Genomic DNA, 27,561 nt, shown 5'->3' on the forward strand with positions numbered 1-27,561 from the left:
ACCACGGCCCGGTTTCCGTAAAGCCCACTTCCGGTTGCCCTTTGCTGGCCTTCGAATTCGTTTCCGGGTTACGGAGCAGATGGCTGCTCTCACTCGTCAGGCGTGCCAGTGACTTGAAGAAGCGTGGGGGAAAGGTACATAAGCTGAGCTCTCTGGAGAAGAGGGATAATGAAGGAAAGGAGGGTGGGCTAAGGAGAGGGGACCGAATCCGACTGAGCTGGGGATTGAGAAATACGGCAAGGTGGGTTACACGTGTAGAACTAGCGTGGCGGGTTCGCCGCCGGAGTGCCTGCTGTGACGCGTCTCCGCTCTTCTGATTGCAGGATCTCTCACAGAAGACACGGGAGGGGGGCTGTGTGGCTTGATTTAACTTCTATGCAGAAAATTCAATAGTCTGTAACCCTAGAAATCAGGGTGTGGGGTGATCATACGGCTTCCCACCCTCAAACTCTTTATTTTGCTAAGGGGTTGGGGGACGGTGGAGTGTGGAGTATGGACGACCGTCTGTGCCCCACTTTCTTCCCACTAATGCCATCACCCCGTTTGTTGTTATTTATTTTTTAACATCGAAAGCTGCTTTATGGACATAAAAGCAGAGTGAAAATAGTGCTCTTATCTGCCCCAGCTTCCACTTTGTGCCTTCTGAGCTACATAAAAATGTTTATATTTTAAATAAAGCATAGATTGCTAGATTTTTCTGAGTGTATGTGGGGGAAATGATTAAAATCCTGGTATGGTTATGAAGTAAAGTCACTTGGAAGAGTGCATGTTGTTTGTGAAATGCTCTCTTCTTAGTTTGTCATATTTTAAAATGCAAAAGTTCTGGGTCTCTAATAGCTGCACAACAGCCAGAAATCAGCAGGTGAGTTATTTTCTTGGTGCAGTGATAGAATCATAGACTTGGAAGAGTACCCAATCATAGAGTTGGAAGGGACCCTGAGGATCATCTAGTCCAGCCCCTGGGGTGCACCCATGCAGGGATCAAACCTGTGACCTTGGTGTTATTGGTACCATGCTCTAACCAACTGAGCTAATGGTAGAAAAAACTGTTTATTGATCTCAGCTTATGTTGGCATTTGAATACCTAGACTCTTGGTTCATGAAATAGCAATTCTTTGTCACTTAAGAACAAAGGAAGACTAGCTTCTTTTTGCATTCAGTTTTGCATTCAGAGTTTGCACATCAAAGATTAACAACATTTATAAGCTCTTAGCGTCCTGATCCTCTCATGAATGTTACCTTGTTTTAGAGAATCAAATCATCTTCAAAATCTTTTAAAGTCGGTTCTCCTTCTAGAAATGAAAATGTTTGTGTTGATTTTGCCATTTTGAACACAATTTGTATATGCAAATAACTTTGTTGCTTCCATTGGAGAAAGACAACCATGTCATCTGTAGAAGAGAATTTCCCTCGAGGTGGCCCACAAAGGAAAAGTCAAGAAGAAAAAGCGGCCAGACAGTCAACAGTGGACCAGGATACTTTATTCAAAGTATGCAAATTGTGAACATATTTAGTTGCCTTCTACTAAGTCAGATCATAGGTTCATCCTGTAGCTTATTATTGTCTATTCTGCTTTGTAGCAATTCTCTCTAACTGCTTACAGAGGTGTTTCTCAAACCCTCTTACCTGCAGCAATTTTAACTGGAGTTGCCAAGGATTCAGCCCAGACTCCTCAGCATTCAATGCATATGCTTTATCACTGTGCTATAGCTCCAGATTGATGCACTGACATTGTTCTTAAGAATAACACAATAAGTGGTTCTGGGAACCCTTCAGGATAGAATAGAAATGCATGTGCTGTATAAACAAGTTTCCTGCTGATTAAAACTAGTTTCTGATTTTGGTTCATTTCAACAAGCCAGAGTTTGGCCTGGTTTGGGCATATCAACAAATTGTGGTTAGTTTAGTTTAAACTCGAAAGTGAATGTTTCAAATTTCTTCCAGTGATGTGTATCAGTAGGAGAGAGGAGGTGGAGCACTTCAGCCTCAATGTTGAGCTCACTTGCTTCTATAACACTAAACTGGGTTAGTGCAGGAAATTGTAGATCTCAAGATGTTATTTTTATTTATTTATTTATACCCCACCCATCTGGCTGGGTTTCCCCCGTCACACTGGGTGGCTTCCAACAAATACCAGAAAACATTAAAATATCACAGATTAAAAACTTCCCTAAACAGGGCTGCCTTGGGGGGCTGCCTTTATGTTGTTGGTCTCCAACTCCCACCAGCCCTAGCTACTATGGCCATTGGTTAGGAATGATGGAAGTTGTAATCCAGCAATATCTGGAAGGTCACAGGATCTCCATTCTTGTTTAATTTTAGATCTGTACTGCTCCTTTGAGTTTCAGACCAGGCCTTCCTTAAGATTAAACTCTCTTAAACATGCTTTCCTGCAGGTTACATTCATGGGTCCCTTTGCAGCTGTAAAACTAAACTAATGTTTTAGGGAAACAACTGTCTTTTCAAAATCTTGAAACGTCTTTCTTTTTTTTAACTGTCTTAGACGCAACATGAAGAAGTGACCAAGAAAAGAAAGAAAAACCATCAAGATGAACCGAAGCCAAAAAAACTCAAGATTGAGAAGAAAGCTGTTGTAAAAATCGGTGTTAAACATTTTGAATTTTTAACAGTTGAGGTTGGTCTATAATTTGTATTATGGTTTCTTTTCACGCTGTGGCAAATAACTACACAATAATAAGTAGTACCATTTCAAATAGTAGCGTATGGGGCAGGAGTAGATTGTACATCATTGTGGTATTGAGAGATAATTAATAGCATGCAGAAGGAAATGATGTAATTTTCCCTTTCCACTTTTATTTGGATTTTTAAAGGTCTTGTTAAAAAGGGGACTTACAGCTTTTATTAACATTATACCTTTTTCCCCTGTGGGGGACAGTCTAGTTGTGTAAAACACATGAGAAAAAAGTGTTTCTGAAAGTTGCTCATTACATGTCCTTGTTTTTTAAACAGTCCCTCACTGCAGGGGTACTGCTCTTAGGATGCGTGAAAGAGTCTAATCAGTTTGAGCTGGTGATCAGCTTGCCCAATGGGCTCACTGGATTTGTGCAAGTGACACGTATAAGTGATGCCTACAATGAGATGCTGAATGAACAGGTGGCTACAGATGAGCACTTAGAGGTAAGACAAGGTGCATGTGTGTTACGTAGTTGTTTGGTGGGTTCTGCAAGTACCACCAAGCAGCAGGTTTCTTCTGTTTAGGCCATTCTCTTGCCTCCTCTGTTTCCTGCTCTGTCCTGAAGAGGCCTACATTGTAGAAGACCATTTAGAACTGCCTTTAAAACACCTGACTTGCTTTGGTGCCAAGATGGGGAACTTGAGGCCATCCAGATGTTGATGGCTACAGCTAGAGGTGATGTGCCCAACAGCTACAGCTAGAGGTGATGTGAGTTGTAGTCCAACATCTGGAATGCCCTGCTTTGGTGTTTTGCACACTGCAAGAATGGGAGGATGTGCATTGAAATATCTTCAGAACTGAATAAAAACCCAAAAAGTAGACCTTAAAAAAACACTTCTAGATTTTGACTGACGCATCCCATTCCACTCTGGAACAACATAGGCCATTAACATGAATTTCCTTTGGCTTGCCATCTGTATTTTGGAGGAAATAAGATTTGAATAGTTAAATGGCTATATCACAACCCCTTCAGTAATCAACATTCTCCGTAGCATGTTCAAAAATGCAGTTGTATTGCTTACAGCAGAACATTTTGTTTGGTCAAAGTTTCAGAGTCAGTTGCTGTTTCTGTTTTGATATGTTCATTATTTTAGTCTTTACCTATTAAACTATCTTTTTGCAGAATCTGAATTCTCTCTCAGATCTCTTCACCCCAGGAATGCTGGTCAGATGTGCTGTGGTTGGTGTGGAGAAGACTACTACAGGTCGTCAGAGTATACAGCTAACAATCAACCCCAAAGATGTCAACAAGGCTTTGAATGCTGCCACTCTGAGACCAGGCATGGTATGAAACACATGAATTATCTGTTTTTGCCTGCCTCTCCAACATTTTTTCATGTAGCTTAAAAAAATAATAATAAAGCAAAATAAAAAGCACAAAACTACAACAATTAATAACAACAGATTAGCAGAAAAAATAGTTTTGAAATGTAAAGTAACAATTGAAAGAAGCAGTAATAAAAACACAGTGTGATGAATTAAGATGTCTGGGTAAATAAAAATGACTTTACTTGGTGCCAGAAAGTCATCCATGTTGGTGCCAGGTATAGCACCAAGTCATCCATGTTGGTGCCAGGTATACAGACCTAGAGAGGGGCTTCCATGGAAAAGAACCTCTCTGGTATCATCACCTGCCCTAACTTCATTAGCTGGGGAACCTGGCATCAGATGAGTTCAAAACATATCATCTGTTAATTTTTTGTGATTTGATATGGGAAAATGTTATTGTGCCTTTTATAAGAATGCAGGGAATAGAATTTCAGCAGGTGCAGATATCTTGTCCTAATATTGCTGTGAAGGGTATAGGTCTCCTTTGTGGGAGCCCAAAGTCGTTTCTTTTCAGATAAACTTGAGTGCTTGAGGAGGGAGGAACAACAACAACAAGTCTGATAAAATTTCCTTTAAGCTTACGCTTCTTCTCCAAACAGCTGCTCTCTGGCTGCATCTCTAGTGTGGAAGATCACGGCTACCTTATTGACATAGGCATCCAAGCAACAAAAGCATTTCTGCCTCGTCAGAAAGCCAAGGCCTACCTGCAGTCAGCCAACAAAGGTATAACTATACTTAGGAGTACTGGGTTTAAGGCAGGGGGAGAAGCAAATGGGTGGTTTAGAGAACTGTAAAATCTTAGATTTGGGAGTTACCAGAGGCAGAATTTACTGCCGTGTGTACATATCATTGTACAGTAACTTGTAAGTGGCCAGCTGGTGCCTGGCTTCTCTTGTTTAGGAAGCTTTTTATGCAAAGTGGAGTATTTCAGTCTAGGATGAAAAGCCTTTTAATGTGATGAACATGTGAAAGGATTTCAGAAGTAGCTGGTGCCAGGAAATAATGGCCATAGTGACAGAAAGGTAATGTCAAAGCTTTGCTGATAAGTGATGATAGTTGCATGTGTTGGTCTCTTAGGGACTGAGCTGAAGATAGGCCAATACTTCAACTGCCTTATTGAAGAAGTAAAGAATGGTGGGAGGATAATCCGCATGGCCATTGATCAGTCAGAGGTTGCTGCAGCTATTGCCACAGAAGAACAAAACTGGTCCCTTGGCAATTTGCTACCTGGGCTGGTGGTGAAAGCCCAGATTCAGGAGGTAAGCTGTTCTTTACGAATTAATGTACTAATCTTATTTTCTTCTCCCTTGGAAGAGTACAGTGAAATTATTAAATTCCCTCACACACCTGCATTTTAAACAAAAGATGCATTCACTTTTACACAGCTGTGAATTGTTCCAGTCTTACTACTGAAGTGGGTTAAAATATAAGGATAATTGCAAAAATAGAGGCTTTTTGCTGGAAACATCTATGACCCTATGTCTGAACCACATGAGGTTTTTGGTTTTTTTGTCTTCTAACTTAACCTAGATTTAAAAAAATCCCTAAAGTGTGATATTCAACATTAGCCTTACTCAAGGTAATCCACTAGAGTTAATGGATGTGACTTAGGTTCATTAATTTCAATGTGTCTACTCTGAGTATGACTTTGTTGATTACCATCCTAAAATGTTATTAAATCTAGTGATTTACAGCAGTAGAAGACATAATTTGGAACCACCAGCAAGAGAATCATTAATATTGTATACATACATATAAGCATATAATACATATAAACCATAATATTGTATACATACATATAAGCATATAATACATATAAACCATAAAACACACATTTACATTTCATGACAGCCACATTAAGAACTAAATATTCATCTAGATCTGTCGGAGAAATTCTTCTGTTTAATTTTACATCTTGCAGGGCAATTTTTGTTTCCTTTTGAATATTTCCAGGTGACTCCTTTTGGAATTTCTCTGAGTTTTCTGTCTTCCTTCTCTGGACTTGTGGACTACATGCACATGACTTCTACAAAAACAAGAACCTACTCACCAGGTCAGACGGTAAGTGATTTTATAGCAAGTCTTAAATTTTGTTAAGGTGGTGCTGCGGGACTTGTTTAAGATATGAATTGAATGGGTGCATTTCTGTATGGTTTTGCCACAGTCATGGAGGCTAGAATGTTCAAGAGAAGTAAAGCACCATTCTCAGCACATTCCCTATTTTACCTACAAATTTAACAACTTCCCCCCTCTCTTTGTTTCCCCCCCCCCAGGTGAAAGCATGCATTCTCTTCAACAATCCTACCTCCAAGGCAATACGCCTATCTCTGCGCCCAGTTTTCCTCCAGCCTGGCACTCAACTTGGCAAGCTGTCTAGTGATCAGATTGGCAGGGTAGTTCCAGACTCCACAGTTGAGACCTTTCTCAAAAAGACTGGTGCCATCTTCAAGCTGGATGGTGGCTGCCTAGCTTTTGCACATGTAAGTAACTCAGTGCTGATTGCACCTTGTAGGAGGGTAGACCCTTTCAACCATCATGGCTGATATTTGGAGAGCAGTACATCAGTACTTTTGCCCGTTACCGATTCAATACATAGATGTGTATTGGCATCTGTTTGTGAATGTGTTATATGATGTCTCAATTTGTTCTGGTGTATTGAGAAGAGCCCAGAGTCTGAAGGTAGCAAAGGGCTTTTCTAGATTCCCTTATTGTTTGCTCACCCTTGTTAAATGCAATCATAACCTCTGCGGTTACATTGTGATCATAACGTCTGTTGTCACGTTGTGATTCATATTGGAAGGTAGAATCAGACAGGTGCAGCATCTAGGCTTTGCTTTGCTTTCTGGATTACAGCAGGGTTAATCCTAAACTAGAAAACTGCCTGGATTTATAATTCAATCTTCATTTTCTGCACTATCTTTATACCTCTTTCAGATAAAACATCTTTCAGATACTGCCAAATCTTTCAAACCTGCAGCATTCAAGCCTGGAAGCAAGCATAAATGCCGAATTATTGACTACAGCCCAATGGATGATGTGGTGCTGGTGTCTCTCAAACAGTAAGCTTTAGAGTGCAGTTTGAATGAACCAATCTATGAAGTATCTTCATATACAGTACTCGTGTTTCAAGCATATTTCCGTCTCTTAAATTCTATGCATAGATGGAACTTCCTCATGCCTAACAAATAATCAATACATTTCAGTTGGGACACAAGTCCCATTGCTTTCAGAACAGCTGAGATGGAGTGGGCTATCTTTAAGGAATACATCAATGTGGAAAAAGTAGAACTTTTGACAGATATTGAAGGAATCCAGAAAATGATTAGAGTGAAAGGAGAGAAAGTTAAGATAGAAGAGATTAAAGAAATAATGAAATGCATCTAAGCTAATTGGAAAAATAAAGTAGCATAACAAGAATGGCTGGAAGTCAAGTCACTTGGTCCGTGTGGGGTAGGCATAGCTGCCAAGTTTTCCCTTTTCTCGCGAGGAAGCCTATTCAGCATAAGGGAAAATCCCTTTAAAAAAGGGATAACTTGGCAGCTATGGGTAGGTGTGTAGGTATGTTGATATGTATAGTTTAGGTAGGTATTATATAGAGTAATGTAGGCATGTTTTATGCTATGAAAATAAGGTAGTGTCTTGTGTATATGTATTGTGTAAATGTATGCATTTTATATGTTAATAAGATTTTTAAAAACTATAAAAAACAGAACAGCTGAGATGGCTACATTATACACACCTGTGTAGTGGATTGCATCTGCACATTTTTAAAATTGGTTCCCTAGGTATCCAAACTTTCTGCCTTCAGGTGATGTTTTGCTCCTTCAGTTGCAAAGGAAAATCTGTTGAGTCCAGACACTTTCTGTCCAGACACATCCATTACCCCACCCTATGTACACCAAGGCCAGTATCGGTCTAGATCATGGCACATAATGTGAATGATATTTAGACCTCATTTAGATAATATATACCAAGTTTCATACTGACAGCACAGATATAAAAAGAGCCAGTATAGTGGCAGGCCAGGAACATAGGAGACCAGGGTTCAAATCTCTGCTTGGCCATGAAGCTGACTTGGTGACCTGTTCTGAAGGGCAGGAGGAAGAATTGGAGGTGGGGGCGAATCGGTTCTCTTTACTCTTTCATCTGTTTCTCTTCCACCTCACAGATCAATTTTCACTTCCCTTCTTTTTGTTTGCAGACACATTATTGAGGCTCCATTCCTGAGATACCATGATATTCATCCTGGACAGGTGGTGGAAGTAAGTTCAGGGAGAAAAAAATAATCCTTGAAATCTTGGTTATCTTGCTGAACAAACCTGAGGCGAGGGCTTTGGTCCAATTTTGTCCAGCAATTATTTCCTTCTGACTTGTGTGCTTAATGTCTCTTTGAACCTAAATCCTGCTGTGTGACATTAATGGAACACTATTAATTTCACTTTAGCATAGCAAAGCAGTTGCATTAGTTGTACAGAAATCAGTCTGGTTTCTGCTACATTCCACAAAGTTAGGTGCAATGGATTTGCCTATCATTTAGTTAATGTAATCATGCTTTATTTAGATATTTATATGCTGCTTTTTAGGCAAGCCTTGCCAGGCAGTCATCATAAAAAGGTTTAAATAATGAACATCAATTAAACTGTATGATAAAACAATAAACATAAGCTTCAAGGGGGAAATGAAATTATTGAAAGCTAGATCTCTCCCCTTCAAGATGGTTCTTAAGTAACGCTGTAGTAGCAGCTGAGGGGAGAGGGACATTTGGGGGCTGGGGTAGCCAATGTGGTGCCCTCCAAATGGTTGCCCAAAGGAGTTGTTGGGCTGCAGCTCCCATCGCCTCTGACTGTTTGTCATGCTGGCTGAGGCTGATGGGAGTTAGAGTCAAACATTTGACATGGCCCACATTCGCTACCTGAAAGCTAAATGGAGGGCATCTCTTTCTGTACTAGTTTTTCTTGCTTTCTGATCCCTCGTTCTTTTGGACTTTAGTGCACGGTGTTGGCTCTGAAGCCCTTTGGCATGCAAGTAAAGGTGACTCAGCACATCAAGGGCCTGGTTCCCCGACTGCATCTGGCAGATGTGCTTCTGAAACAGCCAGAGAAGAAATACAGTGTGGGGAGCACTGTCCGGTGTCGGGTAAGAACTCTCTGTAAGGGACCACTTTGGACTGCTTTATCGATTTCTCTAGCAAGGAAAGACCAAGGGGGCTTCCTCCATGCAATAATCTGTCTTTATAATGAGAGCTGCTGTGGTTCTGTGGGTAACATTAGGTTGAATGTGCAAAACCTAGGATCAGAATCCCTCTTAGCCATTGTGTTTACTGTGTAATCCTTGGATCAGTTACTATCTCTCAACCTAGCTTATTCAGAACTAGTGTCTTCAGCCCGTTAAATAAACGGGCGCTAGAATGCATGCCGGCTCCTCGATCCGGTGCTCCGCGCAGCGCTGATCAGCGCCGACCCGGCAGGCCACCAGATCAAGGAAGCGGCCTGCCAGGTCGGCACCCAGCAGCGCTGCACGAAGCACCGGGGGGACTGGCGGCGGGGAAGACAGGCAGGCGCTTGCTCTATTGCCTGCCTGCATTCCCCACTGCCTGTCACACGAAGATCGGCGGGCGCTGTTTGCCGGGGTTGACAACCCCGGCAAACAGCGCCCGCCGATCTTCGGCTGTCCCCCGATGCGCTACGGCTCGGGGAAGCAGGCAGGGAGACGCAACAGCCCGCAGCTTCCCGGGCTGTTGCGTCTCCCTGCCTGCTTCCCCAAACTAAAGCGCGTGGGGGACAGAGCCGAACTGCGGCGCGGGGGGGGGGCTTTTCGCCGTTTGCCTTCCCCGAGCTAAGGGGGAGGCAAACGGCAAAAAGCCCCTGCCACGCTGCAATTCGGCTCCGGGACTGGCTTGGCGGTGGCGGGAAGAAGGGGAGGAATTCCTCCCCTTCTTCCCGCCACCGCCAAGCCAGTCCGCAGTGGGGGCTTTTCGTCGTTTGCCTTCCCCCCAGGGGGAGGCAAACGGCGAAAAACCCCGCCGCACCATACTTTGGCTCGGAGACTGGCTTGGCGGCGGCGGGAAGAAGGGGAGGAATTCCTCCCCTTCTTCCCGCCGCCGCCAAGCCAGTCCGCGAGCCGAAGTGCGGCGCGGCGGGTGCTTTTCGCCGTTTGCCTCCCCCTTCACTCCGGGAAGTCAAACAGCGAAAAGCCCCCGCCGCGCCGCACTTCGGCTTGGGGACTGGCTTGGCGGCGGCGGGAAAAAGAGGTGGAATTCCTCTTCTTTCCGCCGCCGCCAAGCCAAAGCCGGCTTCCCTCGGCGCCCGCTGCCGCTTCGGCCGAGGAAGCGCCGTCCCATGCCGGAGGTGCGCGGCAAGGCTGCCGGGGGGAGCGCTTCTTTCCCCCGCCGCCTCGCCGCGCACCTCCAGCATGAGACTGGGCTTCGGAGCGGCGGTTGGCGGAGCGGCGGTTGGCCGTTGTCCCTCCGTCCAATCCCTGTGTCGCTGGGGTACATGCGCAGTACCCCAGGGACACACGGGACAACTGGACGCAGGGACAACTTGGACATTATTATATAGGATTGTAGTGAATCTAAAATGGGGATGATGACATGTATTCATAATTTCTAATATTTCTATTTTACCTACTCAGAAGTAAGGCTTGCTGAGTTCTGTGGGACTTGCTGGCAGGTGTGTAGGATTACAGCCCCACAGGATGAGATGTAAACAGTGTTTCCGTCTAGGCAGGAGTTTGTGGCAGAATTCTGGGGCCCCACTCAGCAGAATGAGCAGGAGAGGCCCCGATGCAGTCAGACTGGGTTGCTACATATTTAACAAGGTGAAGTAATAAACATTACCAATTAAAGAGGATCCCACGGTAGGACGCTTAAGAGTCTAAAATTACAATCCTTTCTTCCTTTGCACTGACTTCAGCACTGACATCCTTGACTTTAGCACAGACTGCAAGCCCTGCTTTTGGTAGGCAACTTCTGAGTGCAGCTTCTTCTAGCAGGGCTTGAAGTTGGCACCAATCAGATGATTGCTGCTAACTTTAGAAGGGATTGCCTCCACTTGGTATTTTAAAGGTGCCGAATGCAAGCCCTGCTTGCCTAGGAACAGTTGAGAGCTCACTTTAAGGCTCTGAATTGCTCCTTTACAGATACGTCTTAACCTGTCACACACCTGATATCATCTGACATCAGGTCTTGGGCAAGTGGGTGTGCCTTAGGGAAATAACCTTGTCAGCCACATTAGGACCCATGCAGTGGCCCATTTAGCTTGCAAGCCAGAGATTTCCCATGCCTATTTTGAATAGTTAAAGAAGTATTATTCAAGTCCTGTTACAGGATGAGCTCTGTCTCTGACAGCTACCTCCTAAAATTTCGTAGCCCTTACATTTCTAAGGTGATGGGTTGTGCCAGCCGTATTAGGACTGAGCCCATGAGTTCCAAGCTGACATTTTGGACATTCCTTCATTTTGATTCAATTGCAGTTTCCTGCCAGTTGGCATATATAATTCCAATTTCTTTTTCTTCTCCAGGTGCTTTCCTGCAATCCTGAAGCAAGGAAACTCGCTCTGACGCTTAAGAGAACACTTGTCAATTCTGAACTCCCTGCCGTTTCCAGTTATGAAGATGCAAAGCCAGGCTTGATCACCCATGGTTTTGTTGCATGTGCTAAGGACTTTGGCTGCATTGTGAAATTCTATAACGACATAAAGGGCCTTGTTCCCAAAAATGAGCTCGGTGGGGCACCTTCAATTGTTCCTCAAGAAACATTTTATGCAGGCCAGGTAAAAGCTGGGTAAAAGTAAAAAGTCTGATTATACTTGATATAAATTTTTTAGTTGTTAATAGCTGTACACATTTGCATAACAGATTTGCGTAACATCTTTAATGCACATTTGTCTAGTGATAGAACATGAGTTGCAGATTATTGTTACCGAATTCGACCCTTGATATGCTTATGTAGTAGGACATACCAGTAGCAGTGGTCTCTCTTCCTCTCTTGAAAAACATTTAAGTAAAAGATTTTGAACTACTAGTAAAATGACTTCTGGTACATTTGTTACTTTAACACACAGAGAGGCATAAAGCCAGTGGAAAGTTACAAAACTTCCACATTTTATCCAGGTAAAGTGGAGGAAAATGGGTTAGGACCCAGATAGGATGCAGTAGTGGGATGTTTGGGGACACATTCAGGTGATCCTGTTTTTGAAGTGTGAGAGTGAACATGCCTGCAATATGAAGATTCTTTTGTTTTGCTCATCAGGTGGTCAAAGTGATTGTCTTAAAATGTGAGCCTGAGCAGGAGAGACTGCTGCTGTCATTCAAGCTGACAAATGAAGCACTAGCTGAGGATGGTGGAGGAAAAAAGACTTCAAAGAAGCGAGAAGTAACATATGAAACCGGACAGGTAGTTAATTCTAAAAGATCTCCTTTCCCTGGTAGACCTGTTGACAATCCGTTAGGATGCTAGGAGCAAAGACAGGAATTTATGATATTTCTAACTTGGGTTTTATTTCATACAAAACGATTAGATTATCAGTTCATATACAGTGGTACCTCAGGTTAAGTACTTAATTGGTTCTGGAAGTCCGTACTTAACCTGAAGCGTACTTAACCTGAAGTGAACTTTTCCATTGTAAGTAATGGAAAGTGGATTAATCCGTTCCAGATGGGTCCGCGGAGTACTTAAACTGAAAGTACTCAACCTGAAGTGTACTTAACACTTAAGGTATGACTGTATCTTAAGAAGGACTATGCTATGGGGTCCCAATTATAGTACTACTTCATGCAAACATGGAGCATTTCTGTTGGATTTAAACCACTTATTCTTACTTGAAGTGTTCTGCACATCAGAATAAATGCTCAATCTGGTTGGTCTAGATTTAAATTTAAACATAAATTATTATCTTCACTTTGAACTCCCCTCCCACATTCATCAGTATACCAACACATATTGTTTCATTGATAACCTAAGAGTAATAATGACTATTGCACTTACTGAATCTAAGCACAACCAGAAGGGCTGCTGAATAGGCATTTAACGATGTAATGATGAATGTTATCTGTCAGCTATATTCTATACTGTTCCCCACCTCCTTTTTAAAAATCAATTCACAAACCAAGAACTTATACAATGACCACTAATAATGAACTATTTGTTGTAGATATTACTGCAGATTTATTGTGCTATTTTTGTTATAGTCAAATAAGAACTGGTTTGTTTATTTATTTGTATCGATTATTATTCCTATGATCCTTGTTTATAAAACCCAATAAAAAGTTATTCAAAATAAAATAAAATATGCTCCTAGACTTTAACTTTGATTGTTGATATCATTTCTTTCTTTTATCTTTTAAGTTGCTTGCATTTTGAGAAACCTTGTTATCCTGGGAATATTGCATTTTAGGCGGTCTTCCACGTATTAAAAAAGTGTCGCCTTTTTTCTCTCTTGTTCAGATTGTTGATGTAAAAATTCTGAGGAAAAAAGAAGATGGCCTTGAAGTTACAATCTTGCCGGACAATGTTTTCGCCTACCTTTCCACAAATCATCTCTCTGACTATGTGTCTAATAGCAAGTTGTGGTGGTCCTGCCTTAAAGCAGATGATATACTCCATAGAGTGTTATGCCTCCATGACAAGGGAGGTCATGTTGTATCCTTTTGAAGTCCATCCAAGCTTGATGAAACCATTTAGCCATTTTATGTTGTACAACAGCATTAACTTGCATTGCATTGCATATACTGTCTCCCAGACAAGTGATCTTCAAAGATTCTGTCTGTGTCAGTTTTGCCTCTGTGTCTATGCAGTCTGAAGGAAAGAAATGGTCTTAGAAGATATTTCTTTTAGATGGAGTGAGAGTAGAAGTGAGCAATGGTTTTTGTAGCCTTTAGTGTCTTCACCACCTTGGTTTTTGGATAAAGCAATTATTCCCTTTGCTTTCTTCAGTTGTTTTTTTTTTAATGGCTGTCTGCCAATTGGGATCCAGTGGAATCTTGTTGCTGACAGAACTTTTCTTTCCCCCCTGCAGAATCTGAATGGAATCAGGCAGTTGGTTGGTTGCAACATGATCTTACTTTTTGTCCTTTGTCCCCTGTGTCATAACAGTCTGTCTTCCTCCCCCTCTATGTTGAGAGGCTTTGGTGAAATGCTTGTTTTGTGGCTGCCAAATAAAAACAAACTCCCTGTAGGCTCCTCCTCCCCAATTTTATTCCTTGACCCATTGTTTAGACCCTGAGCAGAAAGCCAACAGTGATTTCGGCAATTGAGGAGGAACGGGTGGTGAAGAGCTTTTCAGACATCCAGCCTGGATTGATCCTGACTGGCTTTGTGAGAAACGTCATGCCTTATGGTGTGTTTGTGGAGTTTCCATATGGTCTGACAGGACTGGCACCCAAGTCGGTAAGGCATGTTGCTAGGTTTATTCACAGATGTTGAGGAAGAGGTGCTTTCTAGTTAAAATAATCTCTTATGCTGCACTGCTCAAGGATAAAAATTCCTGCTGAGAGAAGTTCTCTAGGTGGAATTGGGAGTAAGGGCACAAAACAGTACATAGGAATTTCCTGCTTGCAAGTGGTGTGAGAGAAGCTGTTGTCTAGTGGTACGTTTTGAAAGGCAGGCACTCAAGATGGCCCCCATCCAAAGGTAAAGGACCCCTGGACAGTTAAGTCCAGTCAAAGGTGACTAGGGTGCAGCGCTCATCTCGCTTCAGGCCAAGGGAGCCGGCATTAGCCCGCAGACTGCTTTCCAGGTCATGTGACCAGCATGACTAAACCGCTTCTGGCGCAACCATTCATAGCCAGTGCCCCCAGAGAGAGTTCAAGCAGCTGTGCTGATCCGTATACTGTATACACTTGTCACATGCCCCAAAGAGCAGTAGTACATGGCACAATTCCCAATTTATAAGCATCAGGTGACTGTCGAAGAATAGATGTTTATAGAACAAATTCGACTTTTAAAACACATTGAACATTATCCAAAGATCTTCAGCTAGCTGAAAATGCAACCTTTAGTCTTTATTTAGAAAGGCAAACATTCTAGCGATGAAGTGTTAATTAGAATGCTAGCATGAAGTAGCTAATAGAGCTGTCTCTTAACTCAGCCTAGGTAAAAGGTTTCTTGTTTGGAACTGTTTTGATTGCATTCCTTCCTTTCTGGAAGTCTTGAGGCTGATGGTGTTGATAGCTCTCTTGCAAAGACACTCTCAAGGAACAGTATTAATTGGTTCTTATCTCCTAATTGCTATAGGCAATGAGTGACAAGTTTGTGACAGACACCAAAGACCATTATGTGGTAGGTCAGACTGTTGTTGCCAAAGTGACCAGCATTGACGAGGAGAAGCAACGCATCCTGCTGTCCCTGAAGGTGTCTGAGTGCTCCTCCGAGGATTCTGTTTCTGAGAGCTTCTCTTTGCTGCACAAATACTTTAAGGAGCTGCAGGAGATCAAGAGTATCAGGAGTGGAAGAGGTAAAGGCTGTCATGGTGATAAAACATGGCCCATGGAAACCTTGTGTTGGCCACATACACATAGTGGATGCATGTGAGCGTCCTGGTTTTGGGGCACAAGCTGGAATCACCGTTTCTCAAGATTTTGTCTGAAATCAGGAGGAACTGTTCAAAATTTTATTTAAAGAGAGGTTCAAAGATTCAGTTTCAGGTAAAACATCTAGTCACTCGGCGTGGTTTTCTGCTATATGTGATTGCCAAGTGAGTTTCGCTTAACTTGCAGTTGGAGAAAGATTACATTTCTTTGACTGGCACTTTGTTTCTGGGTGACTGGCTCATTTGCTATGAGCTTAAAAGACCCCATTTTTTCCTTCCATTTTCATATTGACTTAAAGATACAGTAAGAAAGTTACTTTCAGGCACCAGTGCATAATCCCTCAAACTAGGAATCCACTCATTTTTAATAGTTAATCCTTATTGTACTTACTCTGACTTTCTATAGTTCAGTGATGAAACATCAAGCTGCAAATGGGACTTAGTTCTTTCTTTATCCTCAGATGATGTCGGTGTGGTTCAAAAAGTCTGTGAATTAAAACCTGGGCAGAGGCTGATGCTGACAGCTCGCAAAGTCAACACTGATGGTTCAGCACTATTTGATAGCACCTCTGTTTCTGGCTTGGCTATAATGGCTACTCATAGTCACCTTGGAGGTAGGACATACTTTGTGGTCTCTCTCTCTCTCTCTCTCTCTCTCTCTCTCTCTCCCCCCCCCCCCCCCGGTCTACTTTGTCCTGATATACTATATTTTGCTCTTCGGGTTGGAAACAAATAATTGATTGCAAAGAGTGGAATCTTTTTGAACAGTCTGAGCAGCAGAAGTGTGTCTGAGACCTGAGTGAATTCTGTTTTTTTTTCCTGACTCAGCTATCAGTGATGTAATGTAAATAAATAGTTTCTCTTACTGAAGTACTGAAGTACAGTTGCTTCATTTTGCCCCAGTTATATCAGGCAATAATCCTAAGGTGCATGTTTTGTTTGTTTGTTTTTAAAGGCAAAAACATTGTCCAGGGTGAAAAAACAAGAGCTGTGGTTCTCTACATTGATTCCCTAGAATCAAAGGTCCATGTGTCGCTTAGAGAGGAGTTGCTGTCCCCCAAACCTAAGAAGGTATGATTAGCCTGAAATGGCTTTTATGCTGGATACCAACCTGTGTAGCTGGTTAATAACAGAGTCATAGAAGAGAGGTTCATAGCATACCATAGAAATGAGCAACATATGAAGATAATTCAATGGAATAACTAGGCCAGGGGTGGTTGACCCACCCTCCAGAGAGCTGTTTTAGCTTCCTAGTCATATTTTTCTGCCTCCAGCAGCAGCAAAGAGAAAATCAAAGTAGACACAGTGTGGGGAGGAGAGATATCTGTGTGCATCCTGTGTGTGTCTGTACAAGAGTGGTGTATAGCCATTATTACCACTTGCATATGACTGCTGGAGGACTGGGCAAAGGTGAATGCAGTCATTGAGACCAAAACAATTGATTAGCTTATATTCAGATGTCAAGGGGCCATAATGAGGAGGAGGGAACAGCTTTCCCTTCCTGTGTCCTAGAAGGAATAACTGGATTAAAGCTACAACTTCTTCAATATTATTTCATCCTTAGGAAAAATTGATCACTTGTTAGGCTCACATCTGAGAAAACCCCAGGGAGTGTTGGCATTTTCTGCTTTTGCGTAGGAATTCAGCTGGGACCTAAAAATGAAAAATAAATGTTGCGTCCTGAGATTTTGAAGTAATTTCCTAGTCTTTCCTGGCAAAACCCTGGAAGGTGCATTACTGGAGTTTTTCTGATGAGGGTAAAACATCTGTCAGGAATGCTTCTAAATAATAGATTTAAGCCTTGGGCCAAATTGGCTGCTGAAGTCTGTACCAGGTTTTTTTTGGTGTGTGTGACTTTCTCTGGATGTTTTTTCTGTGTTTTCCAGTTAAAACTGAACTCTCAGCACCAAGCCATCGTGCAGCATGTGGCTACAGAGCATGCAGTTGTTTCATTGGTAGGAAATGGTCATCTGGTTGCCATACCTGTGGCTTCCCACTTCAATGACACTTTCCGCTTTGATTCTGAAAAACTGAAAGTGGGACAGTCGGTCCTAGTGGTTCTGAAAACTCTCCAGCCAGGCGACTGTGGGCTCTTACTTGCTGTGCAAGATCAGAAGAAGAGAAAGGCTGTAATCAGGTCACGGCGTGAATCTGAAACACTTGGGGAAACCTCGGCCATTGTGAATCACTCACTGTGCTTGGGAGATGTGGTCAAAGGAACTGTCAAGTCAGTCAAGCCTACCCATGTCCTAGTGGCAATTAATGATCAGCTGATTGGCTCCATTCATGCATCCCAGATCCTGGATAATGTTTCCATAGGCACCTTTCCAACATCAGTGCTAAGAGTTGGGCAGCAGCTGACTGCTCGGGTGATTGGGGGCAAAGACATTAAAAATCACAGGTAAGATCCCTCCAAGCTTCTGAGTGCCTTTTCTGAGTTTTAGCCAATTACTAAATTTTAGTTCAGTGTTCTAGCAGGCACAGAACTTTCCAGATCTGTGTCCTAAGTGCAAGTGTTGTCCTCATGCATTTATTGCTCTGTTACTAATTTTCAGTCCAAGTCAGGCAATTAAAGCATAGTCACTTGTCTCTCTTCCTACCTGGATATAGATCCATTTCCATCTACAGCTGACAAGGAGGCAACTTGCAGTTCTCTGTTGGAGAGACGTTACCCAGAGTGGGTTTTCTCCTCCCACTCACTCTAGAAGAAGGACTTATGCAAATTAAGGAAACACTTTTGTGTGGAAAAGACCTCTTCCAGTTTTAGTCCTGTATGCTCGGAGAGTGATTATTTCTTCCCCTAGAGCAGATAAAGAGGGAACTTTGAGAAACTATCAAATGCTGAAGGGCCACTTACAACTGGAGTAAGGATGATGTGCTAATCTGCTCTTAATTTTTAGGTATTTGCCCATCACCCATCCCCATTTTACCCGTACCTGCCCAGAGCTCAGCATCCGACCAAGGTAAGATAGCCTTTAGATACTTTGTTTGAGGAGGTTTTACAACATGTTAAAGGCTAACAGATACACCTATCCAAGCATCTCCTGGTCTGAATGTTAGTCAGTGACAGAGTAGGAGTTCTCTACATAAAATTCTGCATCTAGGAATTAACGTATTTGGAACATATTGCACAAATATGTTAGACCCAAGTAACAATTGGCTTAATTTTAATGATTCTGGCATTATTCTTATTTAATAATATAATTATAATTATACCCTGCCCATCCAGCTGGGTTTCCCCAGCCGCTCTGGGTGGCTCCCAACAGATTAAAAACAAAATAAAACATTCAGATCTTGAAGACGAGAGAAGTTATTGGTGGGTGCTAGTCTTATAGTATACATTGAGGGGAGGCAGCCTGGAGTTTTACAGATAGGAAATCTTGGATTGGTTGGCAAATGCTTGGACCTAGAAATATTGGAAGGGAGCAGGGAGTGGATCTCAAGCTGTTCGCCCTCTAAGGATCTATAGAGACTGCCTAGAACATGTCTGGTGATCAAGCTATTGTAGAATGATGGCTTCAATTTTAAGTTGCTCCTTTCCCCCCAGTTAAGATAGTAGGCAGTTCCCACCACTTTCCCCTCTTTATCTTCAGCCCCCCAACCATATCCCACACCATTCCCAAGGGCCCTACAATGTCCACAAGCAATTTCCTTGGGGTGGGAGTTCATTGAGCTGCAGTAGGAGACATGCAAAAACATGTTCTGTGAACTCTCTTTTACTCAGAGCCAATTTATTCTAAATCATAGGAAATGTCTGTAGATCTCCAGCATTCTTGAGAATTTACCAGTCCTGTAATACACATCCTGGTATGTGTCTTGTGCACTGTGTCCCTTGCTTTTGATTGCCAACTTAAAATTGGGAGTCCTGTGTTTTACGTGAGCATGGATAGGAGACTTCCACTTTGATCAGGGACGGGAAATATTGGCATGTCAAAGCAAAGAAGCTAAGGGTATAACTGGTGTATGTGTGCTATTGGGCTGTTTTTTGTTTTATATCTTGATTTTATTCTGTGAACCACCCTGAGCCCCTGGGTATAGAGCGGTATATAAATTAAATAAATAAATAAATAAAAATAATCTCCACTTATAATCAGTGAGCTGTCTGGAGAAAGCAAAACTGCCCTGGGTCCAGAAGATGGCAATCCAGAAGAAATACTGAAACCCTTTAAGCCTGGGCAGATGGTGACATGCTTTGTTAAGAAGGTGAGGCCTGAAACTTCTCTAACTTTGCGTAGTAAGGGTTTCCCCCTCCCCCTTCATTTTAAAAAGTTGGGCCAGTCTTCACTGTAGATTTGGGAAGCATGACATGCTTCAGAATATTATGGGTTGATGCAATTTCCCAATGGGTTGATGCATCTATTGGGGTATAGCAGGCATAGGCAAACTCTGCCATCCAGAGGTTTTAGGGACTACAACTCCCATCATCCCTGACCACTGGTCCTGTTAGCTAGGGATGATTGGGGTTGTAGTCCCAAAACATCTGGAGGGCCGAGTTTGCCTATGTCTGGGGTATAGTGTCCAAAGTGTGTAGTTGTATGTGTGTCCATAAGCTCTTGTTTCACTTGGGTTGGGGAGGTTGAGGTAGAAATTCTGGAATAATTTATAGGACATATTACCAGGGAATGCATGATAAAAACTGTATCTGCCTTTTCTAGTGAAGAGTTTTTTTATTTTCTCCTGTTCGCTTCTATTCTTAGTACGCTGCTGCAAATAAATGGCTGGAGGTGGAGGTCACCCCTAACATTAGAGGGAGAATTCAACAGCTGCTACTTTCCCTTCGACCCACAGTAAGTAATTGCCAAGGAATGAAGGGCACAGGACTCTTCTATGCAGGAGGCTACACTAAATAACATGAAAATCTGCAGTAAAGAAACAGAAGCATTAAAATGTTAGAAGTGTGTTGTCCTGGCTATTACCAGAGACATAGCCATGGTAGTCAAACAAAGTCTTAAAGCATTTTTTAAAACGCTAACAAATTTATTATGACATAACCTCTATATGTCATAATAAATTTGTTAGTCTTTGCAAAGCCAAAAGGAAACATCCTTGGGATGCTTTAAGAATTCTACAGCCATATAAAAGCCTGTTTACATAGTCAATAGCAGGCACAACAAGGGTTGCTTCTTTCAGCATAAGAGGAACACAAGGCTTCTTTTTGTTCAGATTTTCACTGGAAAGGTGTAGGAAATGTTCTGGTCTCTCTCAGGGCATTTCCCAAATAAGTACACGATTTGAAACCTTAACTATTTCAAAATGGTTTTTATGAAGAGCTAAACACTAGTCCAGTTCCCCCCTCCCCAATGCATCACCGCTCTGGGGAATTCTTCACAGGCACAATTAAGTGGTTGGATGATGGGAATGAACAGGTCATTGTCTCCCAACAGATCTTAAAACACGCAGGGAAACACTTCAGAAATGGACAAGCTTTGGCTGCGACGGTGACAGGCTCTGATGTCACTGAAACTAAGCTCCATCTGTCGCTTACAGGTATGATGAGAAGAGAGCGCCACAACATTAAGATCCCAGAAAGAGATAGTCAATGATGGTCACTCTCCATCTAGTCATCAGAGGCTTATAAACCCATTTCCATATGCTCACAATAACTCTGATCCTGTAGTTCCTTGTGTGTGAAAAGCTTCAGGTGTGTCATGGAATTCTTGGGCATAAAAGGGCTTTCCATTTACTCGTGTTGTCTCTCTCTCACACAGCCCCCTGTTCATATCCACATTGTATGCATGTAAATGCCTCTGGGGCATTGTAATAAATAGGGAAGGCCGTGCTAGGTTGGAACTCTGTGCACGTTAATATGCTTGCAGAAAGCGGGGCCAGGCTGTATGTCAGTCAAAGTGAATGGATGAGTAATCATTTTGTAGCTCTTGATGATGATGCCTTTAGTAGTAGGGGCTTGTTTATGTCATCAAAGTGGCACAGCTAGAGGATGAGCAACCAAATGCTGAGCAGTGGCTGCTGGTCATAGCTCTTGCCTTTATACCAAGTCAGACCAACGGTCCATTTAGCTCAGCATTGTCTACACTGACTGGTAGTGGCTCTCCAGGGTTTCAGGCAGCTGTACGTAATGATGCCAGAACTTGAACCTGAGACCGTCTGCGTACAAAGCACATGCTCTCTACCACTAAACTGCGACCCTTCCCCTGTTGGTTGTGAGCTACCTCCAGCGCTGGAGACAGTATTCCTCCAGATGCCGGCTGCTGGCAGAAACAAGCCAGAGAATGTTGTTGTATTCATATCGTGCTTGCAAGCTTCCCTTAGGCGCCTGGCTCACTACTGGGGGGAATGGGATACTGGACTAGGTAGAGGCTTTCATCTGATCTGACAGGGCTGCTCTTCTTGTTCTGTTTTTGTCTCTCCTGTTGTGGTTCTGACAAAGTTTGAAAGACAGTGTTTTTGTCAGTGTTTATGTGCAAGGCAGGGAGAGTATATTTCCTTGTTACTTTTAGAAATCAAATATAGTCCTCCCCTGTGTGCCAGTTAAGTTCCTGGTGCAATTTGTACTAGGGACTGGATTAGGTCCTCCGTATGCGGGAATTGACCGTAGATGCACTTGGGGTTCAGGATCCAGCCCGACAACCTTTAAGTGTATAAGTAGGCCATAGGGGGGTGTGGTATTATAATATCTGACTTGATCTGTTTGAACCTTCTCACGCTTGAACAGGAGTTTACACTCTGGAGAAAGGAACCATCACACTAGGCTATGTGAGCAAGGTGATTCCGCATGTTGGCCTGAATGTTCAGCTTCCCTTTGAAAGGAAGGGGAAAGTCAGCCTTTTCCACCTGAGTGATTCATATGCTGAGCAGCCGCTAGAAATGTTCAGCATTGGGAAAATTGTCAGGTAAGAGTCTCATGCAAAATCATGTCTGTAGACAACGGGGTGAATTTTATTTGATAGTCATTTAACCCCAAATCCTTTCTGGTCCTGAGCTTCATTGGTTCTCTTGGATCCTTTATGCCCCCATGAAGCCCATGACCAAGAACAGTTATCACATAACTAATTTAATCCCAATATTTTCTGTGGAGAGGGTCTTTTCAAAACGTGCAGAAGTTCCATATTTTCTTTTTCTGCATACAGGTGCTATATCCTTTCCAGTGAAGGTAATAAAATGGAAGTGTCCCTTCGACAATCCAGGTAACGATCTACACCCTAAATTTAGGTGGGAAGAAGATTTAATAATAATAATAATTAATATTTGAAAATACTCTGTATCCTATTGCACAGGTTTTCAAAATTAGCATAAACTGCCCTGCTATTTGGGACATGGGAAGAGGGAACCTAACATTTGGGCCTAAAGTGCAACTATAAAATTTTGTTGCATTTAGAATGGATTCTGCAAACTAGATAAATATGTGTCCTTTGATTCCTTTGCTAAAGTTGCTTGCTGTTTTTGAGTTTTTGGAAATTTTTTAGAATACTGTGGTTTCTTGTTTGTTCTTGACTTTTTTGTGTCCTGTTCTTAAGAACAGGCAAAGTAAAGAAATCCCGTTAGGACTTTGACTACATTCATTGATTTCTAAACTGTAAGCTTTTCGAAGGCAGCTAGAGCTTTTCTTTTTTAACAAAGTGGAGATTTTCAAAGCCCTTGCATATGTTGCAATGGTTTCTGTACTATGGATATGGGGATTTTTTTTTACTATATTGTCAGGATTTTCTGCTTTGCAGTCACCAGAAGTGTCTTTTCTAATAAAGAGGCCTATCCAGAAATAGGGCATTTCACTACTTCTCCATTTTTGTTATAGGATAAATCCCAAGGGCCATTGTAAAGTGGAAGACCCTGAAATCACATCCCTCGATGATCTTCAGAATGGTCAGCTTGTCAGAGGCTATGTCAAATCCATCACTCCATCGGGCATCTTCTTTGGGTAAGTTTCCCTTGCTGACCATAAAAAAGTGGATTCCATGTTGCGAATGTTTGTTGGAATGGTGCCTAAATAAATTGTAGAGCAGTTTGGAGCCTATAGTTTTAGAAGTCAGGAATGGCCAATGGTTCCATCTCAGATCAACTTTACCTAACCCTGAACAATCTGAATGAATTTTAATCAATTGGGGGTGGAGTTTGTCCACCATTTCACTTATAACTTAAAGACATTTTTCTTTTAAGAAATAAAGCTGGTCTGCAACAGGAGCAAAATAAACCCGTGTTACTATGTCACTATCTTTTTTTTCCCCTTGGCAGGTTGTCTGACTCGGTCGTGGGTCAAATCCCACCACAATTTATCTCTCCTCTCTTCATTTCGGATCATTCATTGTGTGCAAAATACATACATGCCGGCCAGTTTCTTACTGCCAAGGTTTTCGGGTAGGTGTGATGTTTCCTAATAGAGGGGTGAATCTGGGGTGGAAAATCTTGCGGAGATACATGAGGACAGTATGGTTCACAGGACAACAGAGACCAGAGTTCAGATATCACAACATCTGTGGGCTAACCAAGGTGGCTTTGAGAAAGCATTTCTATATTTTCCTCTGCTCACTATCTTATGAAATGGAAATTATAATGACTACCATAGAGGGCTGGTGTGATGCTCAACAAGTTGAATAATGTTAAAGCCTGTGTTACTATTAAGAAAGTACTGTATAGCGTTAATGTTTATAGCAGTTCCTCATCTCTCCTGCGACTTTCCTTCTGCCCCTTCTCTTTTACTCATTCTGCAGTATAAATAAAGAAAAGAAACTTGCAGAGCTGTCTCTCCTTCCTGAAGACACTGGGAAGCCAAGCATTATCCCAGAGTCCCTGGAACTGCCAGTTGGTGAAAAGGACACACCGCCGAGAAAGCGAAAAAGGGGAAACTCTGAAAGTGAGCAGGTATCTATCCTGGAAAAAGGGGCTTTGAGCCTGAGAGATGGAGATGGGGAGGATTTTTTTTCTTTTTTAACCCCACTGTTGTTGTGAACAGTTATCCAGCGATGCAAACAAACTGCACACACAAAAATGTTAATGTTTTTTAAAAAAATTAAGCTGCTCTACCTGAACTTTTTTTAGGAGGTTCAAGCACGAAAGAAGAAAACTCGTTGCCCTGAAGATGATGATAGTGGTGTTGAGGTCTACTATCGGGAAGAAGAGGAGAGAGAAGAGAAGAAGTGTGCAACAGAATCTAAGGTGGAAAGACTGCCTGGAGCATTGTTCATGCTTTGTGTGGGATGCTTGCTGTGTGTGTTTCTAAATAGATGCTTTTTTCTTGATTGTGTTTTCTGCAGGAAAAGAAAGTTCCAAGGCTGCAGGTTTCAGCCAGCTTTACATGGGAGGAAGGCTTAAGTGTGCTAGATACGACCATGTTGAAACAGAGGGAGCAAAGCTCTGACAGCGAAGAAGAAGAAGACAATGTTACAGAGTCCACGGTAGAGTATCTCACTCACGGTAGAGTATTTTGCTTTGCATAGTGCTTGGTATGCAATCCTGTTTACTTAGGCTTTAATAGAGTACTCTGTTGGAAGCCGCCCAGAGTGGCTGGGGAAACCCAGCCAGATGGGTGGGGTATTAATAATAATAATATATTATTATTATTATTATTATTATTATTATTATTATTATTATAGGCCTCTCTTAAGAGAAGTACTATCTTGCTGGCCTAGAAAGTACAAAGGCAGTGCTTTGCTTTCTAAAATTAGCTTAGCTAATGTCAGGAATTAATTTGTGCAAAAGGCCTTTTGTGTTTTGGGCTTGCATCTGGGATTCATTGATCACTTATTTATATATACCTAAGTCTATAGAGACTATCCATATATAATTCCTTTTCTCTAAATGTGTTGCTCTGAAAAGAATGTTTTTGTATATGCAGCTGAATTTTGAGCCATGCCCCTACTTGCAAAACTCTCTCTGTCCTTTTCAACTAATTGCCTTCCTCTCCTGTCTTGGCCTTCTGTTTAAGACCAAGAAGCAGACAAAGAAGAAAAAAGAGCTCGAGAAGCAGAAGGCAGAGAAGGAACTCTCCAAACTTGAAGCTGCCCTGATGGATCCCAGCCGGCAACCTCAGACAGCTGACGACTTTGACCGTTTGCTCCTTGGCAACCCTGACAGCTCCATCCTCTGGTTGCAGTATATGGCTTTTCACCTCCAGGCTACGGAGATAGAGAAAGCAAGAGCTGTGGCAGAAAGGGCACTCAAAACCATCTCCTTTAGGTGAACTGCTCCACCTTATCATCTTTTAGTTGATGAGCTGCTATTGCCTATGTATGCTTAAAAAGGTAAAGGGACCACAGACCATTAGGTCCAGTCGCGAACGACTCGAGGGAGCCGGCGTACAGCTTCCGGGTTATGTGGCCAGCATAGCTTGGCAAACCAGAGCAGCACACGGAAACGCCATTTACCTTCCCGCCGGAGCGGTACCTATTTATCTACTTGCACTTTGACGTTCTTTCGAACTGCTAGGTTGGCAGGAGCTGGGACCGAGCAATGGGAGCTCACCCCGTCGCGGGGATTCGAACCGCTGACCTTCTGATTGGCAAGCCCTAGGCTCTGTGGTTTAACCCAAAGCGCCACCTGTGCTTAGCTTGGCTTTTTCTCATGGGAGGGGTACCTGCAGAACAAAGTGGACAATTCTGTTACTTTCTCTCCCCTGCCCCTTCACTTCCTTCACAGATGTTGTCCAGTCAGATCACCTGCTTTCTCTTCCAGGTAGCTTGGGGTCAGACTGTTGAGCAAAAGGCTAGCACTGAGCCATGTGAGGTAGGGTGATTATTTGTGGTGCTTTTTTTCTTTCAGAGAGGAGCAAGAAAAGCTGAATGTGTGGGTTGCACTGCTGAACCTGGAGAATATGTATGGCACCGAGGAAGCACTAATGAAAGTCTTCGAAAGAGCCATCCAGTACAACGAGCCTCTGAAGGTATTCCAGCAGCTGGCAGACATCTACAGTGGCTCTGAGAAATATAAGGTAAGGCTGGGTTTACAGTGTTGCTGAGAGAAAGATCACTTCTGCTCACTGAGTCTGGCAGGGAAATTGCTTGTTCATTCTGTTCTTGGGAAGAGCCACCTTGATTGATCCACTTGGATCCTGCGCTTCCATCTATCATGCTGTGGATTTTCCCTCCATTTTGGACAAGCATCAGGCTGATTCCCTACACGCCTCTTTCTCATCTAAGCAGTACCACCACATTGCCTCTTGCTCTAGCTTGTTGGCGGCATAAATATCTCCTGGGACCCATGAGTTGAGTTCTGTACTCCAAGATTGTATACAGTTGTGAATGAAGATATTGGAATAGCATACGAAGGCAAGGGAGAAACACAGGATTCAAAGTGTGTTTCCATGGTTTGAATGATCCTCTCTCCTCTAATTTTTATTTTCAGCAAGCTGATGACCTGTACAACACAATGCTGAAGCGATTTCGTCAAGAAAAGTCTGTGTGGGTGAAGTACGCCACTTTTCTCCTGAAAAGAGGCTCGGTGGAGGCAGCTCATCGGCTCCTCCCACGTGCACTGAAGTGCCTGCCAGTCAAAGAACGTAAGAACCACTTCGCTCTTCTTTCCTATGATTAGCATCTAAACGTCATGTTGGCTATTTATGCAGTACACAGGTAATATCTAGGAAATGCAGCATATGCAGTGAATCTAAAAATATCTTTAGCCATTGTTAGCAAATTCTCTTTCAGTAATTTTATTGGTACTTTCCTTTAAAAAAACTTTTCAAAGTTTATCAGTTAGGGATTGGGGGGAGCAGAGCATGTTCTGATTGGGGAGATTTCAAAGTAACTATAAAGGATTCCTGGATGCTGCAATTTTACCAATGGCTTGAGAAATTCAGACAGGATTTTCATAGCCTAGATTGACTCTTCAGTCTTCAGCACTAGTGATGTATTGATACCCTTTTGCATTGATTGCATAATTTCATTTCTTTCCCTCCTGATGCACTGAAGCAAACCCAAACAATAAAAAAAATTGCCAACACAATGAACAATACACATTTTTGAAATAAGGGTGTTTCCCCCCCATAATTTTAGCTTTGTTGCCTACCCTGGGAATTAGATAGCATGGAACCCCAATTCCTTGCTAATATTATTGCC

At 42.5% G+C, this 27,561-nt stretch overlaps 1 protein-coding gene across 3 annotated transcripts in view; it reads left to right on the forward strand.

The window, feature by feature from the left end:
* The first annotated feature begins 5 nt into the window (after positions 1-5).
* Positions 6-27,561, forward strand: part of PDCD11 (programmed cell death 11) — a 29,568-nt gene continuing 2,012 nt past the window's right edge. The window contains exons 1-34 of one of the 3 annotated variants that reach the window (XM_035132630.2): positions 6-134; positions 1,375-1,489; positions 2,504-2,635; positions 2,971-3,138; positions 3,819-3,980; positions 4,624-4,747; positions 5,102-5,283; positions 5,978-6,085; positions 6,298-6,504; positions 6,959-7,083; positions 8,226-8,286; positions 9,014-9,160; positions 11,546-11,797; positions 12,277-12,420; positions 13,471-13,665; positions 14,242-14,412; positions 15,259-15,478; positions 16,015-16,167; positions 16,509-16,624; positions 17,440-17,954; positions 18,454-18,516; positions 19,648-19,756; positions 20,251-20,340; positions 20,938-21,040; positions 22,227-22,404; positions 22,642-22,698; positions 23,307-23,429; positions 23,744-23,866; positions 24,220-24,370; positions 24,548-24,664; positions 24,763-24,903; positions 25,434-25,684; positions 26,267-26,435; positions 26,849-27,002. In XM_035132630.2, the coding sequence (XP_034988521.2) occupies positions 1,385-1,489; positions 2,504-2,635; positions 2,971-3,138; positions 3,819-3,980; positions 4,624-4,747; positions 5,102-5,283; positions 5,978-6,085; positions 6,298-6,504; positions 6,959-7,083; positions 8,226-8,286; positions 9,014-9,160; positions 11,546-11,797; positions 12,277-12,420; positions 13,471-13,665; positions 14,242-14,412; positions 15,259-15,478; positions 16,015-16,167; positions 16,509-16,624; positions 17,440-17,954; positions 18,454-18,516; positions 19,648-19,756; positions 20,251-20,340; positions 20,938-21,040; positions 22,227-22,404; positions 22,642-22,698; positions 23,307-23,429; positions 23,744-23,866; positions 24,220-24,370; positions 24,548-24,664; positions 24,763-24,903; positions 25,434-25,684; positions 26,267-26,435; positions 26,849-27,002 (5,116 nt within the window). In that variant the 5' untranslated portion in view covers positions 6-134; positions 1,375-1,384. Of the gene's footprint in view, positions 242-1,374; positions 1,490-2,503; positions 2,636-2,970; positions 3,139-3,818; positions 3,981-4,623; positions 4,748-5,101; positions 5,284-5,977; positions 6,086-6,297; positions 6,505-6,958; positions 7,084-8,225; positions 8,287-9,013; positions 9,161-11,545; positions 11,798-12,276; positions 12,421-13,470; positions 13,666-14,241; positions 14,413-15,258; positions 15,479-16,014; positions 16,168-16,508; positions 16,625-17,439; positions 17,955-18,453; positions 18,517-19,647; positions 19,757-20,250; positions 20,341-20,937; positions 21,041-22,226; positions 22,405-22,641; positions 22,699-23,306; positions 23,430-23,743; positions 23,867-24,219; positions 24,371-24,547; positions 24,665-24,762; positions 24,904-25,433; positions 25,685-26,266; positions 26,436-26,848; positions 27,003-27,561 lie in introns of all 3 variants that reach the window. The other 2 variants (XM_035132632.2, XM_035132634.2) reach the window with 2 other exon arrangements.

The sequence above is a fragment of the Zootoca vivipara genome, chromosome 5 (assembly GCF_963506605.1).
Source record: "Zootoca vivipara chromosome 5, rZooViv1.1, whole genome shotgun sequence".
In the NCBI taxonomy this organism is placed as follows: Eukaryota; Metazoa; Chordata; class Lepidosauria; order Squamata; family Lacertidae; genus Zootoca; species Zootoca vivipara.